A 15590-nucleotide genomic window follows, 5' to 3' on the forward strand; every position below is an offset into this window, starting at 1 on the left:
CAAAAGCTTTTGCTTCTCTCTGGGCCTTTGCTTTGGGGCAGTGGAGGGGGAGGAACCGGATTGGGGTTGGGGATGGGGATGGGAAGTAGACTGGTTAGGGAAAGTGCTCTGGAAATGACAAGACTTGAATTGTTGAATTAGAGGTTGGGGGGAAGCCATCCCACCTTCCTTCTATTCATCCCCTGGGGATGGGGTTTGGACCGTCGCAGGTTCCCTGCTGCTTAGGGCTGTGTTGGAGATGAGGCTGTAGGTGCTCCCGAGGGACGCCCAGGAGTCCTTGAGAGTCCTGCCTGGTGGCTGCAAGCACTGGGCTCTGTGAAAATCAGCTGAGGAGGTGAGGGAGGAGGGGGCCTTCGAAGCTAGGCCCAGGTGGTGGGGTGTGTTTGGTGAAGGGGCCAGCTCAGGTGGTGCAGAAAGGCCACACTGGACGACAGGGAGGGCCCGGAGGGAGGGGGCTCGGTGGGGAGGGCAGGTGAGGGTGGGGAGGAGGGCCTGAGGCCCTAGGAGACGCAATGGGAAAATTCCTGTCAAACAATGGAACGTTTCAGTGGTCTGCTAGGATTATTTCTGTATTGAAAGTTTCTAATTATGCTTTTTAAAAAAAAATACTAAAAATAAAGGTTATAAGCTGCCAAATCCTTCCAGGGTCTGTTTCCTGTCCTCCAGCTGTGCTCTGGGCTGGCTCTGGCTCCTTCCCATCCCATTGTACACATACCCAGCCCTTGTTTGTTCTCTGCTGGGAGAATGAATGGGCTGGTAGGGTTGGCTGGTGAAGGTGCGGGCGCCTCCCACCCTGGGAACTGCTCGCTAGAAGAAGCCAGCTCTCCAGTAGCAGGTTGGCCTGGGCAGCACTTCCCCCCCAGGTCAGAATTGGCTGGGAGCTGTCCGCTGGGGAGGTGCCAGGGGAGCGGTCGGCGCTGGTTCTCACTGCCTCTGTGTGCAGTAGGTATACCAGAGGAATTGTGGGCACGGGAGCTTATTTTTCCCATCTTGCTCTTTAGGAGATGCTGTAGCCCGGCTTTAGCCTCCCAGCTGGCCAGGAAGATTATGTTCACAGTGGCTGTAATCCAGTGATGATTCCCTCTCTATTGCAGCAGTCAACCAACCAACCGCAGGAGACTCTGGGAGGGAGGGATGGGGAAGCCGCTTCCTTACAGAAGGAGGTTCCCCCTTCCCCCACATTCAAATCTTTCGCCATTTTATTGATTTGTAGTTTGGGAATTGGGAGGATTTGGGTTGGAACATGCTAAATATGTGACCTTGGATAAATCCGAACCTCAGTTTCCTCATCTGTCAATCTCTTCTACCTTTGGCTGTGGACTCCTTTGAATTGGCCAGACGTAGCAGGCACCCAGTGGGTGGCACCCTGTAGGCTCATCCTCCATCCTCAGTCTGTGGCTGTCCCCCTAGGGTGACCGAAGAGTGATTCCGAACCCAGAATAACCAAAGCCAATGCAGCTCTGTAGAAATTCATTTTATTCTGATTTGGACTATTTACAAAAAGCTGTGGATCTTTGTGTTTTTCTTCTAAAAATATGCCTTTATAGATTTTTATATATAGAATATGTGTATTATAAAATCCATACATGTATTTACAGGATTGCTACATACAAAAATTCCAGCCCTGTGGTATGTACATATGTAGATCCGTTCTTTCCGCTAGTCCCTGCTGTGCTTTCCTCCAGAGAAGCTCTAGGAGGCCGGATTCTATAGCAGCTTGCAGACCTCGGGCCTGTGAAAACCTCTCTGAATGCAGGGTTGGGGCCGTGCAGCAGAGAGGGCTCAGTTGCTGCTGCAGAGGGAGAAGCAGCAGCAGGTCAGAGGGGAGAGAGGATGAAGGGAGGGTTGCTAAGAACCTCCCCCTTTACCCTCGAAACTCCCTTGGGGTCTGGGGGTGCCAAGGACGGAGTGACCCATGGCTGCCTCCCCCTCTTCCCCAGCAGCCTGCTGGGCACAGTGGGTGGTGTCTAGCTGAAGGCCTCACACTGGAGTGTTCCTGCCCAAGGAAAGCTTACTCGGTGGGTGAGGAAGGACTCTGGCCCCGGCCCTGAGGCCTAGCTTGTGTGGAGAAAAGGGCTAGATGCACCCAGGGCCAGGGGAGGTCCAACATCCCCCAGGAAATAGGAACCAGAAAGCACTTGGGTTGCTTTTTGCCCCTACGCCTGACCCCGTCTTCTTGGGGGTGAGTGCTCTTCCATGGCTAAGGTTATTGGGAGAGGGGCGGGAGCAATGGTCCCCCGGGGCTTGGAGCCACGAACACACAGTGAGCCTGAGCTGAGTCCTAGGTAGGGCTTTGAAACAAAATGAGTGCTTGTGTGTGGGCCTTGACCGATGAAGGAAGAAAACTGCCTCCTCCCTCCCTCCATGCCCAGGGCGGTAGAACACAGAGCTCCCATCCGAAGCCGGCCTGCCCCCTTTCTTTTGGAGGACCCCGGGTTTAAGCTTGGGATGCCAGCCCTGGATGCCAGGGTGCGGGATGAGCTGGCTCCAGCCAGAGAGAGATGTTCGGTATATCTCGATCTCTGTCCCTTGGGCCCAACTGGTTCAGACTCAATCGCGGGGGTCCTCTTACTACAGCCTTTGAGCTTCTGCCATTAGGACTAAGGCCTGAGGAGGCAGTTTAGAGGGTTAGGCCTCGAGCTCCGGTCCTGGGTGAGATGGGAAGCCAGGACAGGGCTTCTGAACTAGTCCTTCCCCCCCACCCCTCACGGTTCCCAGAGTGGGGTGGAGGGTTGTGTAGGCAGGTAGGGGCTGGCAGCTCTGAGATCCGTCTGGCCTGTGCAGCAGAGCCCTAGCTACGGGCAACAGCCGGGGAGCCAGTCTTTCCCAGCTCCGGGGGTAGCAGCCCAAGCCACATAACGGGCAGTTCATTCCCTGCCTGAGGATCACAGAGGCCCCCTTCTCTTCTGAGATAGCCATCTTGGGCCAGGGCAGAAGTAAGAAGGTTCCTGAACTTGGGGCAAGTTGCCCTTTGGACCTCGCTCCTGCGGATGGGCCTTCAGAAAGCTCTTCTTCTTAGGGAGATGGGGTTTTCACCCCACCAGAGTTCAGCAGCACTAGTGTGTGTGGGGTGGTTACAGTGCACACCTGTCTCAGCAGGCTGCTCACTCTCCCACAGAGGGGAAAAAGACTATGGCTCTCTGTGGGATGGGCAAACTGGCAGACTGTGGGACCCCCAGCCCCCCGGAGTGGCCAAGCTGGGCTGCTGGGCTGAGTAGTAGTGTTGTGTGGCCGTGCCCAGCCGCTTGCCCCCTCCCCTCCCTCAGTATCTGGTCGCCTTCTTCCAATTTAAATTTTCCTGAAGAATGAGAAGAGCCCTTTGCCTTCAGCCCCGCTGGGCTCGTCCCCCCGTCCGTGGCCACTGGAGAAGGAAGAAGCGGGCCGGCTCCGTTCCTTCTGGTGTTTATCCATCAGCTGCTGGTCGATGACCCTGTGCATGTCATCCTGTAGCAGAGGGGAGAAAGGTGGTTGTGAGCCGGGGACCCAGTCCTACAGGATGAGGGGAAGGGGGGGTAGAGACTGAGGTTAGGAGGATGATGACAAGAGATGAGATGACCTCCGTACGTTCTAAGTAGAGACTGCTAGACTTGGAATACTGCCGTTCTGGGCCCGAGTTTCCTTAGCCACCTTATAAAATGTGGCTAATCGCATCTCCATCCCAGGATTATAAGTGATATTGATATTTGGGGGTTTTAGGGACAGCTGGGGGGCACAGCAGATAGAGCACCAGCCCTGAATTCAGGAGGACCCGAGTTCAAATCTGGTCTCAGACACTTAATACTTCCTAGCTGTGTGACCCTGGGCAAGTCACTGAACCCCAGCCTCAGGGAAGAAAAAAAAAGAAGATATTTGGTTTTTTTTTTTTTTTTTTTTTTTTTTTTGGTCACAAACAGTAGTAAACTTTTATTTTTGAAATTCTGGGAGTAATTATTCCAAATATAATTCCATATTTCTTGGTTTTTATAAGTTTTAAAAATATCAGACTAAGAAATACCTCCCCAGGGCCCGTGATATTGATATTTGTGAGGCACTTTGTAAACCTAGAGAATTGCTGACTGCGATTATTAGGATTATTACTCCTGGAACTGCTGGCTACTATTATTATGGTTATTACTCCTTCAGATCCAGGCACAAGATATTGCTGATAACAGGCCTAGAATTTACCCATCCAGCCAGTTCTCAGTCTGCAGCTTCCTGCTGGGACCTTTCCCAGTTCTATTTTTAAAAAAATAATAGCTTTTAATTTTCAAAACATAGGCAAAGATAGTTTTCAACATTCACTCTTGCAAAACCGTACATTACAAATTTTCTATCTTCTTTCCCCTCTTCTAGACAGCAAGTATTTGTTAAACATGTAATTCTATATGTATTTCCGTAATTATCAGGCCACACAAGAAAAATCAGATCAAAAAGGAAAACAAAATAAGAAAGAAAACAAAAAGCAAGCAAATGACAACAAAAAAGGTGAAAATACTATTTTGTGATCTACACTCCGTGTCCATAATCCTTTTTCTGGATGCAGACGGCTCTCTCCATCACAAGCCCATTGGAATTGGCCTGAATATTCCTATTGTTTAAAAGAGCCCTGTCCATCCATCAGAACTGAACATTGCATAATCTTCTTGTTCCTGTGTATAATGTTTTCTTGCTTCTACTCATTTCACTTAGTGTCAGTTCATGTCAGTCTCTCCAGGCCTTTCTGAGATCATCCTGCTGATCATTTCTTACAGAACAATAATATTCCATAACACTCTACTCCCCAGCTGATGGGCACCAACTCCAGTTCCTCGCCACTACAAAAAAATTACAAAGATTTTTGCACATGTGGGTCCTTTTCCCTCTTTTATGAGCTCTTTGGCATCCAGACCCAATAGAGACACTGTTGGATCAAGGGTATGCACAGTTTGTAGCCCTTTGGGAATAGTTCCAAATTGCTCTCCAAAATGGTTGCATCAGTTCACCACTCCACCAACAATGCATTGCTGTCCCAGTGATCCCACATCCCCTCCATCATGTATCATTATCTTTTCCTGTAGCCAATGTGAATGGTATGTAGCAGTATTTCAGAGTTGTCTTAATTTGTATTTTTCTGAACAATAGTAATTTAGCCAGCTCTGTTCTTTAGGACCCTGATCTGTCCATTCTCTCTAGACGTCACTCACCCTTCTCTTTCTTGGATGACTCTATTTTTTTCTACAATGTACTTTTTTGCCCCAAGTTGGAGATCCCCCAACTTCCCTAAGAGAACAGCTGGAGACACTGGGCAATTCCTCTGGTTTGCCATTAGTCAAAGAACCAACACCTGGACTTTCTGGGGCTCACTTCCTTCTGCCTCCCCAAAGAACAGAGACTAAATCAATTCTCCCTTGCTCCTTGCTAAGTCCCCTAAGTCACACATTTCCACTTTAGGCCATTCACATCAGATATCTAGAGCCTAAACTAAGGAAAGACAGGATTTTTTCCCCTTTCAATTGGTCCCAGCTGGCACCTGTTCCCCCAGCCCTGGCTTGCTATCTGTGACTCTCTTTCCTGCCAAGGCTTAGGGGCCTCCTGGTCTCTCACTTAATTTATACTGGGTAGGCTGGTTCTCCAGCCTCACGGCTGCCAAGGTGAGCAAAAGATGGATGTGCTTCAGCATGCCAGCCTTTCTGCCTCCTTTCCACTGTGCCCTAAGCCTGTGCCAGTGCTGCTGCTACCAACCCCCACGCAGTTATGAAACACAACATTCCTGGGCACACGATTGCTTGGGGCTAGGGCGGGTCTGGTGCAGATGCGGCTTGTTGGCCAAGGAGGTGGGGAGATGCTCCCTTGACCCCTGTCATTCTGGCAGTGGGGGACCCCCAACTCTGCCCTACAGAGCAGATGGCCTATGGATGGTATGTCCATTCTAGGGAGTGGAAACAGGTTCTGTTCTTGCCTCTGACACAGCTTCATCTAACCCAAGCTAAGTCAGTTCTTACACTGCTGTCCAGGGGTCCTTAAATAGATTTTAGGGATTCTATGAACTTAAATGGGGAAAAAATTGGATTTTAATTTTTATTATTTATTAATGATAAGCCATAATTAATTTGTAATTTACCTATAAATAATACATGATAATTATATTCTATAATTTAGGTAGGTGGCACAGTGGATAAGCTGCCAGGCCTGCAGTCAGGAACCCCTGAATTCAAATCCAACCTTAGATACTTCCTATCTGTGGATCTTTGGGCAAGACATTTGACCCTGTTTGCCTCAGTTTCCTCATCTGTAAAATGGCAAATCACTGCAGTATCTTTGTCAAGAAAACCCCCAAAAGGGGTCACAAAGAGCAGGACAGGACTGAAAAACAACTAAAGGCTAAAAACTAATTTTATGCCTTTAATAACATTATTCTGAGAAGGGGCAGCTTGCCAAGGGGGACCATGACAGACAACAACAATAAACCCTAGACTAGAAAATATAAACAAAAGTGTTTGGGGTTTTCTGTGGGGGTTTGTCTCTAGAGGAGATTCATCCATCTCGCTGTCCAGCTTGTCCTTAGGGCTTTCTGGGAAAGAGTCCCAGTAAGACCCTTTGCAAATCTGGAAGCGCTGTACAAATATTAGCTATCATGATACTTCTTCCCCCCCCCCCCTGAGGCTGGGGTTAAGTGACTTGCCCAGGGTCACACAGCTAGAAAGTGTTAAGTGTCTGAGACCAGATTTGAACTCGGGTCCTCCTGAGTTCAAGGCTGGTGCTCTATCCACTGCGCCACCTAGCTGCCCCATATTATGATACTTCTAATACCCAATCCCAGCCCTGTGCTTAATTCTTATGGTTCCCAACTTCTTCTGCATTTTCCTCTGTTCCTCTAGCTTTAATTGAGGTTCGTATTTGCTTTTGTCCCCATTGGGGTGAACATGGCTTTGCCCATGGGCATTAACATTTTGAGGTCTCCGGAAGCCTCTGTGAGTCCTCCAAGTGTCTTAGCGACAACAACCTGGTACCCTGTTGGCAGAATTAGTTACAATGGGAAACTTTCAGATGATGGGTGGGTGCCGCCCCATTTGGGTCTAGTCACCTGTCTGTTCCCTTTCCTGCTAAACAGAATTTGCCTGTATCAGTTGACTAGAGGGCACCCACAGGCTGCTTGGCCTGGGTTCTGAAATGACTAATTATGAATTGGGTCCTGTAAATCTCACTTAATGAAAAAGTTACTGAAGGCCAGAGAAAAAAATTCATTATGTTCTATACAGCTGGAGGCAAGGGCGCCCAATGGATTCTCCATCTCAAGTCTCACAGATTTTCAGAGTTGGAAGAAGTCTTAGAGCTATCCAGACCTGAATGCGAATCTCTGACAAAGAACCCAAGTGAAATCATCTAAACATAGCTCCAAGTTCTCTTCTGAGATATCTCCAGACGTCACTCACCCTTCTCTTTCTTGGATGACTCTATTTTTTTCTACAATGTACTTTTTTGCCCCAAGTTGGAGATCCCCCAACTTCCCCGAGAGAACAGCTGGAGACACTGGGCAATTCCTCTGGTTTGCCATTCGCCAAAGAACCAACGCCTGGACTCTCGGGGGCTCACTTCCTTCTGCTTCCCCAAAGAACAGAGACTAAATCAATTCTACTTTGTTCCGTGCTAAGTCCCCGTCTCTCCATTTCCACTTTAGGCCACTCATATCAGATCTCTAGAGCCTAAACTAAGGAAAGGCAGGATTTTCCCCCCTTTCAATTGATCCCAGCTGGCACCTGTTCCCCCAGCCCTGGCTTGCTACTTGTGACTCTCCTGCACCGACTGCCTATTGGATATCCAGAAGTGGACGTCTCACTGACATGTCCTCAGTGGGTCCAAAACAGAACTCATCTTTCTCCCCATACCCAGCCTACTTCCCAACTCCCCTATTACAGGCAAGGACAGCACCGGACTTCCACTTGCCAGGTTCACAATCTAAGTACCATCCTAACTCTTTCCCTTTATTCATTCATTGACTCAATAAACATTTATTGTTTATTGTTTATTTTATGGTTTTATTTAGGGTTTAATATATAATATTATATATTATATATACATATATATATAATATAAAATAGTAAGCATATATAAACATAGTAAGCATATATATTATATACATATATATTAATTAATAAATAGGAAGCATCAACTACGTGCCGAGCATTGTGCTAAACTCTGGGCTCTCCAAAAGAGGTAAAAGCCAATTCCTGCCCTCAAGGAGCTTATAATCTAATCTATATATATATATATATATATATGTATATATATATATACATATATATATATAATATATAATAATATATGCAAACATGTATGTGGAGCAAGCTATGTACAGATTAACTAGGAAATAATTGAAGGAAGCAAGTCATCGATTTAAGGGTAGTTGGAAAAGGCGTCCTGTAAAAGGAGGGATTTTAGTTGGAACTTAAAGAAAATCAGGGAAGCCTCCAGGAGGTAGAGATGAAGAGGAGACAGTTCCAGGAGTGGGGGATGGCGAGAGATGATGTTCAGCGTCTCGAGATGGCTTTCACCAAGTGCCGTTATTTCTATTTCTTCAATATTTGACATCGCCATCACCCCACTCCTAGACAGAGCTCCCTGTCCCATAGTCTCTCTGTTCCAATCTGTTTTTCACTCATTTTTTATCTTCCTAATTTGCAGATCTGATTATGTCTCCTGCTTCCCTCTCCCCATCTTAATAAACTCCAATGGCCCTTTAGCACATTGAGGATCAAAAATAAAATCCTGTTTGGTTTGTAAAAGTCCTTCATTTCCTGGGCCCTTCCTACCTTTCCGGTCTTTTTACATCTTCCTCCCTGATCCGCACTTCCAGAACCCAGTGACTGATTTACTTGGGGTTTCTTGCATGTACCAATCCACCCCCAAATCTCCACTCTTTCACTTCCTTACCCCCTGGCCTGAAATGCTCTACCTCTCCACTTGGATTCCATCAAGATAGCTCAAATCTCCGGGAAAAACCCCTCATTGGCTCCCTCCAACTCACCTCCATTTATAGGAAATATCTATCTCCCTATCATGTTCCTGTTGTCTCCTCATTAGAATGTAAGCTCCCTGAGGGCAGGAGCATCTTTTCCCTTTCTTTTTAGTACAATGCCCAGCACATAGTAGGTACTGAATAATTGAATAATTGAAGCTTTTCAATGAGGTGGAAGTCACTCCCTAGCTCCCTATCAGCCCATTCCATGTTTTCTGGGCTGTAATTATTGATGAGTTTTTCCTTCCCTGGAGTTCTCTGCCCACTGTTCTCCATCCTTCAGTCATTCCTAGTTCTGGGCCTTTCCTTTTAAGATAGAGCTAGCTTTCAGACACTTGAAGACAGTTGGTTATGTCTCTTTTTAGGCTTCTCAAAAAAAACAAAACAAAACACCGAAACAAGCCAAAATCCAAAACACTCAGTTTCTTCAGCTGATTTTCTGTGACAGTGTTCTCAAAACTTTGGTCTCAAGACCCTTTACATTCTTAAAAAAACATTTGCTTTTTGTTTATGTGGGTTTATATCTATTGATATTTATCATACTTGAAATTAAAATGCTTTAATATTATTATAAAAGTAGTTCTAACCTTAAGGCAGGTAAGTGATGTAATGGATAGAGTCCTGGGCTTGAAATCAAGAAGACTCATCTTCCTGCGTTCAAATCCAGCCTCAGCCACTTACTAGCTCTGTAACCCTGGACAAGTCACTTAACCCCATCTGCCTCAGTTTCCTCATCTGTAAAATGAGGATAATAATAGCATCTCATCTCCCACTGTCCACAAGCCAAGATAGTTGTAAAGATCAAAGTACTTGGCACGATGCCTGGCACACAGTAGGTGCTCTATGTTAGCTATGACTTATTATTAGTGAAATGGTCTTGGGGATCCCTGGAGGCCTACAAGTTGAGCTATGGCATGGCCCTTTTATCACGTTGGCCACTCTCCTCTGGATTCTCTCCAGCTTGAACATGTCCTTCCTAATATATGACTCCCAGTACTCAAGATGAGATCTGTTCAGGACAGCGGGACTATTGCCACCCTTGTTCTGGACACTAGACTTTTCTTATGTCAGTCCAGCTTTAGCTTTTTTTTTTTTTGGCCGTTATGAGACACTGGTGACTCATATCCGTCTCCATGCCCACTGAGCACACAAGAGGCTCTCAATGCCCACTGAATGAATGAAACAGGAAATAGACTTTCTCGATAGTGTCAGTGTAGGGAGAGGGAAGCCAGAGCCAAGTGTTGTCCGGGCTATCTTTCCCTCTTGGATAATCCTAAGAATCCATGCCATTCTAAATGGGGATGGTTCATAGAAAGTTAACCCTTCCACGCTCTAGATGCAAGAACTTTTGTCTCGTTTCTCCATTTGTTCTTCTGAGTAAATGAGTTAATAGAGAACTATTAACTTTTAAATAGTATTTTATTTTTCCTTGGTGGAATCATTACTAGTCAAGGGGCTGTGAAAGATCTCTGCCACCAGCCAGCTGTGAGACCCTGGGCAAGTCATTTGTTCTTGACTGAGGAGGCTGGTCTGGGTAACCTAGAAGGGCTCAATGCCCACACTGAAAAAGGACAGCCAATCATTATCCTCTGTGTTCCCCTGGTCTGGGGACTGATTCTCTGGTCTGAAGACTGATTAGCGTCCTGGGCTTGAAATCAAGAAGACTCATCTTCCTGAGTTCAAATCCAGCCTCAGGCACTTACTAGCTCTGTAACCCTGGACAAGTTAGTTAATCCCATTTGCCTCAGTTTCCTCATCTGTACAATGAGGATAATAATAGCATCTAATCTCCCATTGTCCACAAGCCACAAGCCACAAGATGGGCCTGGGTTCAGCCTGACCTAGAGAGAGTGCCAGAATGAGAGAGCCCTGGCTTTCAAACTTGAGTCAGACGATGTCTCCAAGGGAACTTTCTCCGAATCTCTCTTTTCCCTTCTGTCTCTGATTTAGACACACTGAATTCTAGGTTCCCTTCCAGCTTGAGATCAATGGTCCCATCATTTGCAAAGCAGGTGGGTTGGGGAGAATCTCATTTGTATTAACTGCCTCAATTCCTGAGGCTTAAATGAGAACTTGCACCTCTCCAACAAATGCAAAGCATTTTATATCCTTTAGAGAGAGTGTTTATACATGATTCGGAGCAATTCCAATAGATTTGGGATGGAGAGAGCCATCTGCATAATCAGGGATTATGGAGACTGAAGCATAGTGTTTTCTCCTCTTTTTTTGATGTTGTTTGCTTATTTTTTCTTTCTTTTTTGTTTTTTTTTTCCTTTTGACCTGATATAGGTAAAATCTGTTTAAATCTTTTAAATATATTTCCATATTTGCAAGAAAAATCATGTATTTGGAAAAATAAAAGACTATTTAAAAAAAAGAGAGAGTACTACAGAAATTCTAGCTAGATTGGCTCTCAGATTACAGTTACTCCAGGGAGTGACAATTCACTAATAACATTAGGATTACCTCCAAACACCAGCAGGTGTGTCTGTGAACAGCCCTGATGTCAATCCACCCCTATACAATGGAAACTATGCCATAGGAGAATGGTTATCCTGGAGAGGTTATTTGAAGGGTGGGATATGGAAGAGGGGTTGAGTCTGACTACATAAGATAGAGGCTGAGAGGCTGTGAGACAGTTTTAGGCTGGAGGGCAGTCTTTGAAGAGGATTTACAAGCGAACTCCAATGATGGCGAGGGGAATTCTCTGAGGGTCCTTCTAGCTCCAAGCTTCTGTAAATGACTTTAACTTCCCTGTCCTCTCTTCTAAGTTCAGGACTTTCTTTAAAAGTTGTTCTTTGACTAAGTCGCACAACAGCTTGGAGAGAAAAATCATTTTGCCCTCAAATGGAAACCAGTTGAGTATGAATGAATGTGTGTGTTTGTGTGTGTGTGTGTGTGTGTGTGTGTGTGTGTGTGTGTGTGTGTGTGTGTGATGGGGGATGGGGGATATTGAATAGGATGGAGGGGAAGGAAGTCATCCTGGTCTCAATGTTCCTAACACGGAATCTGCTCCTCTCTTGTCTTTTTTCAAAGATAGAGTCTACTGAGAAGCATGGCAGCCATCCAGAAATAGAATGAGCTATCTCAGGAGGTAATAGTTTCCCTCTTATTGGAGGTCTCCAAGCAGATGACCACAATGGCTATCCAGAGATACAATAGGCTACCTCAAGAACTAATGGGTTCCCTCTTATTGGAGGTCTCCAAGCAGATGACCACAATGGCCATCCAGAGATACAATAGGCTGCCTCAAGAACTAATGGTTTCCTTTTATTGGAGGTCTCCAAGCAGATGACCACAATGGCTATCCAGAGATACAATAGGCTGCCTCAAGAACTAATGGTTTCCCTCTTATTGGAGGTCTCCAAGCAGATGACCACAATGGCTATCCAGAGATACAATAGGCTACCTCAAGAACTAATGGTTTCCCTCTTATTGGAGGTCTTCAAGCAGATGACCACAATGGCTATCCAGAGATACAATAGGCTGCCTCAAGAACTAATGGGTTCCTTTTATTGGAGGTCTCCAAGCAGAGGTCAGATGACCACAATGGCCATCCAGAGATACAATAGGCTACCTCAAGATGTAATAGGTTCCCCCTTATTGGAGGTCTCCAAATAGAAGTCAGATGACCACTTAGAGTTAGGGTTCTTAACTTGGTGTCTCTACAGGATCTGTGGATAAATTTCAAGGGTTCCATAAACTTGGATAGGAAAAAACCCTCATCTTTACTTTGAACAGTCTCTAACTAAAATATAGCATTTTCTTCAGCTATTTAAAACCCTGATTCTGAGGAGTCTATGGCCTTTACTGGACCGCCAAAGATGCCCGTGACACTGAACATAGTCAAGAATCCTTCACTTATTTATTTTTTTTTCCTGAGGCTGGGGTGAAGTGACTTGTCCAGGGTCACACAGCTAGGAAGTGTTAAGTGTCTGAGACCAGATTTGAACTCGGGTCCTCCTGAGTTCAGGGCTGGTGCTCTACCCAATCGCGCCACCTAGCTGCCCCCGAATCCTTCACTTAGAAGGTCATTTCATAAGATCACAGTTGTAGAGTTGGAGGGGATTTGAGAGACTGTCTAGTCCAACCCTTTCATTTTATAGATGAGAAGACTGAGGCATAGGGAAGACTTAAGGTCACATGGAAAACAAGTGACCGTGACTGGATTCAAACCTAAATTTTTTGGTTCCAAACCTAATTTTCTTTCCACATCTCCAGCTCTTAGAAAAGTCCCTGGTGTACAGTAAGTGCTTAGATATCTGTTGATATTTAATGATGATGACTGTACTACCCTGCATCTCAGGGGATTATTCAAAGTCCTGGTTTACAATTCTCTGATTTTAAAGTACCTATACAAACTGGTGAGGAAAGGGAACCATTCATGGATAAGCCCAGTAGAACTACCCCTCCCTACCCATGCATCCTTGCTGTCTCTTGCTCACTTCTGCCCCTTTTCCTCCTTCCCATCTCTCCTGCCCTTGGGGCGGTGTCCCTCTCTGTTCCTCCCGTTTTTGCTTCCTTTGTTATATTCCAGTTTGTGAAAACCTCAGAGATCTCCAGTAGCTCCCTAGAAACTCAAGCCATCCATGATGTCATCCATCGATTTGAAAACTAAGTATGAACAACTGTTCCTAGTGTGAAAACCCAACTCCTTCGTGACGGACCTTTCATGATATGTCTCCTACCGCATGAGGCATTCCAGATCACCCCCTGTTAGCCACTCTATAGTTTTTGGCCAAATGATATTGCTGGCTGCTCCCAGAATTCCATGTTCCATTTCCAATTCTACATTTAGGAAGGTTATTTCCCATTCCTGGAACACTCTCAGAATCCCTACCTTCTCTTCCCCATCTTAGTAGAATGTAAGTTCTTTGAAGGCAGGGACTATTTCTTTTTGCTTTTTATAATCTCACTACTTAGCAGTATCTGGCACATAGTAGGCTTACTTAACAGATGTTTGTTGATTGATTGTAGATCTTCCTTAGAGGCTTAAACTGAAATGCAGGTTCTAGGAACCCTTCCGGGATAGTCTTTCAACTGTTTATGCTCTTAGGCTCTTCCAATAATCTTGTCTTTTACATAACTATGTCTTAGGTGGTTAATAATCCTTCCCAAGATAGCTGAAGTCTCAGGGCCCTGGAGCAAAAAGGAGGGGTCCCTATATTTCCCCTGGGGGTGTCTACACCCACTGCAGATGTGCTAGCTGCTCTCATTTGTGGAGAGGAATTAGCCTCTGACCAAATCTGTTCTCCCCAGGCTGGGATCTAATCACAGAAGCTAAGATCCATAATAAGATTTAAGGATGAAGCCAAGTTTCTGGATTCCTTTACAAAATATGCCCTCATTTGCCTTTTTCAGATTAGAGGGGGACAACAGATTGATAAACATTCCCCGACCAGGCCCTGGATGACCTTTGGCTCAAACAGTCCAAGAGCATTTAGTTTAAGGTCTTTGAAGGCAGGACCTAGGATGGTTTTTGCCTTTCTTTTCTATTGCCAGCCCTTAGCACAGTGCCTGACACACAGTAGGTGTTTAATGAACGCTTGTTGACTGACAAGAGTCCCTGTCCTGTAGCTTCTATGATTATATTATCTGGGGTGTGCGAATTTTGGTTAATGATCCACTACTATATACTGGCTGTGCCTCTGGTCCTGACCCCTGGCTCTGGGCTGGCCAAGGCCTAGATCCTTGGCTAATCCTATAGAAGACTGGCTAGGAACCCAACCTGAAAAAAAGAGCTGCTTCTGGCCTATGCCTTGGTGCTTGCCAAGATAAATGCAACAATCCATGAAATTCTAGCAACTTTTTGGCTGGTTGTCCATAATCTGTCCTGACTCCAAGTTCCATCCATACCGAAAAAATGTAGTGGATTTTAAAAAGAGTAAACATTTATTGAGTACCTACTGTATACCTGGATTTACACTAGGCCCTAGAAATACAAGGCAAAAAGGAAACAGTTCTTGACTTCACACAGCTTGTAGAATGTAAGCTCCTCAAGGACAGGACTATCTCACTCTTTTTTACATTTTGCACAATTCCCTGTACATAGCAGTTTGTGGATGGACAAACACTGGAAAGACTGGTGGATTTTTAGTCAGGGACTCAAATTCACACGCAGCCGGCCCTACTATTTATCATCTGTGGGACCAAATTATTTAACCCTTTCTGTGTCTCAACTTTCTCCTCTGAGGAACATAAGCTCCTCCAGGGCAGGGGCAATTTTGTTTCTGCAGAATTCTTGGCAAACAGGAGATGCTTAATAAATGCTTGCTGATTAATTATTGCTATGGGGGTGGTAGAGGTAGTCGATATAACACATTCACAGATAAGTAAAATAAAACCATAATATAATAAAATATAAAAATTAAGAAAAATATAAGATAATCTAAGGAGCCAGTGAGGTGAGTGCACATGTGAATGTACAGCAATCGGAGAAGGTTTCCCACAGGAGGCGCCTAAATGGAAATCAGGTGAGTAACAGTATTATCAAGTAGTCTGAAACCACACTAGAAACCTTAGCTAGAGTATTATGCATGCTCTCTGGCCGGTGGGTTTTAATCATTCAGCTTCATTCATGTTCTATGAAATGAAACATACTGAGCTGACTTACTTC

The 15590-nt window shown here is 45.4% G+C and overlaps 1 protein-coding gene across 1 annotated transcript in view; it reads right to left on the minus strand.

The window, feature by feature from the left end:
* Nucleotides 1-1461: 1461 nt before the first annotated feature.
* BICDL1 (BICD family like cargo adaptor 1) overlaps nucleotides 1462-15590 on the minus strand; it is a 154250-nt gene continuing 140121 nt past the window's right edge. The window contains exon 10 of the mRNA XM_074296463.1: nucleotides 1462-3444. Coding sequence (XP_074152564.1) covers nucleotides 3289-3444 — 156 coding nt within the window. The 3' untranslated portion in view covers nucleotides 1462-3288. The remainder of the gene's footprint in view (nucleotides 3445-15590) is intronic.

The sequence above is a fragment of the Sminthopsis crassicaudata genome, chromosome 1 (assembly GCF_048593235.1).
Source record: "Sminthopsis crassicaudata isolate SCR6 chromosome 1, ASM4859323v1, whole genome shotgun sequence".
NCBI lineage: Eukaryota > Metazoa > Chordata > Mammalia > Dasyuromorphia > Dasyuridae > Sminthopsis > Sminthopsis crassicaudata.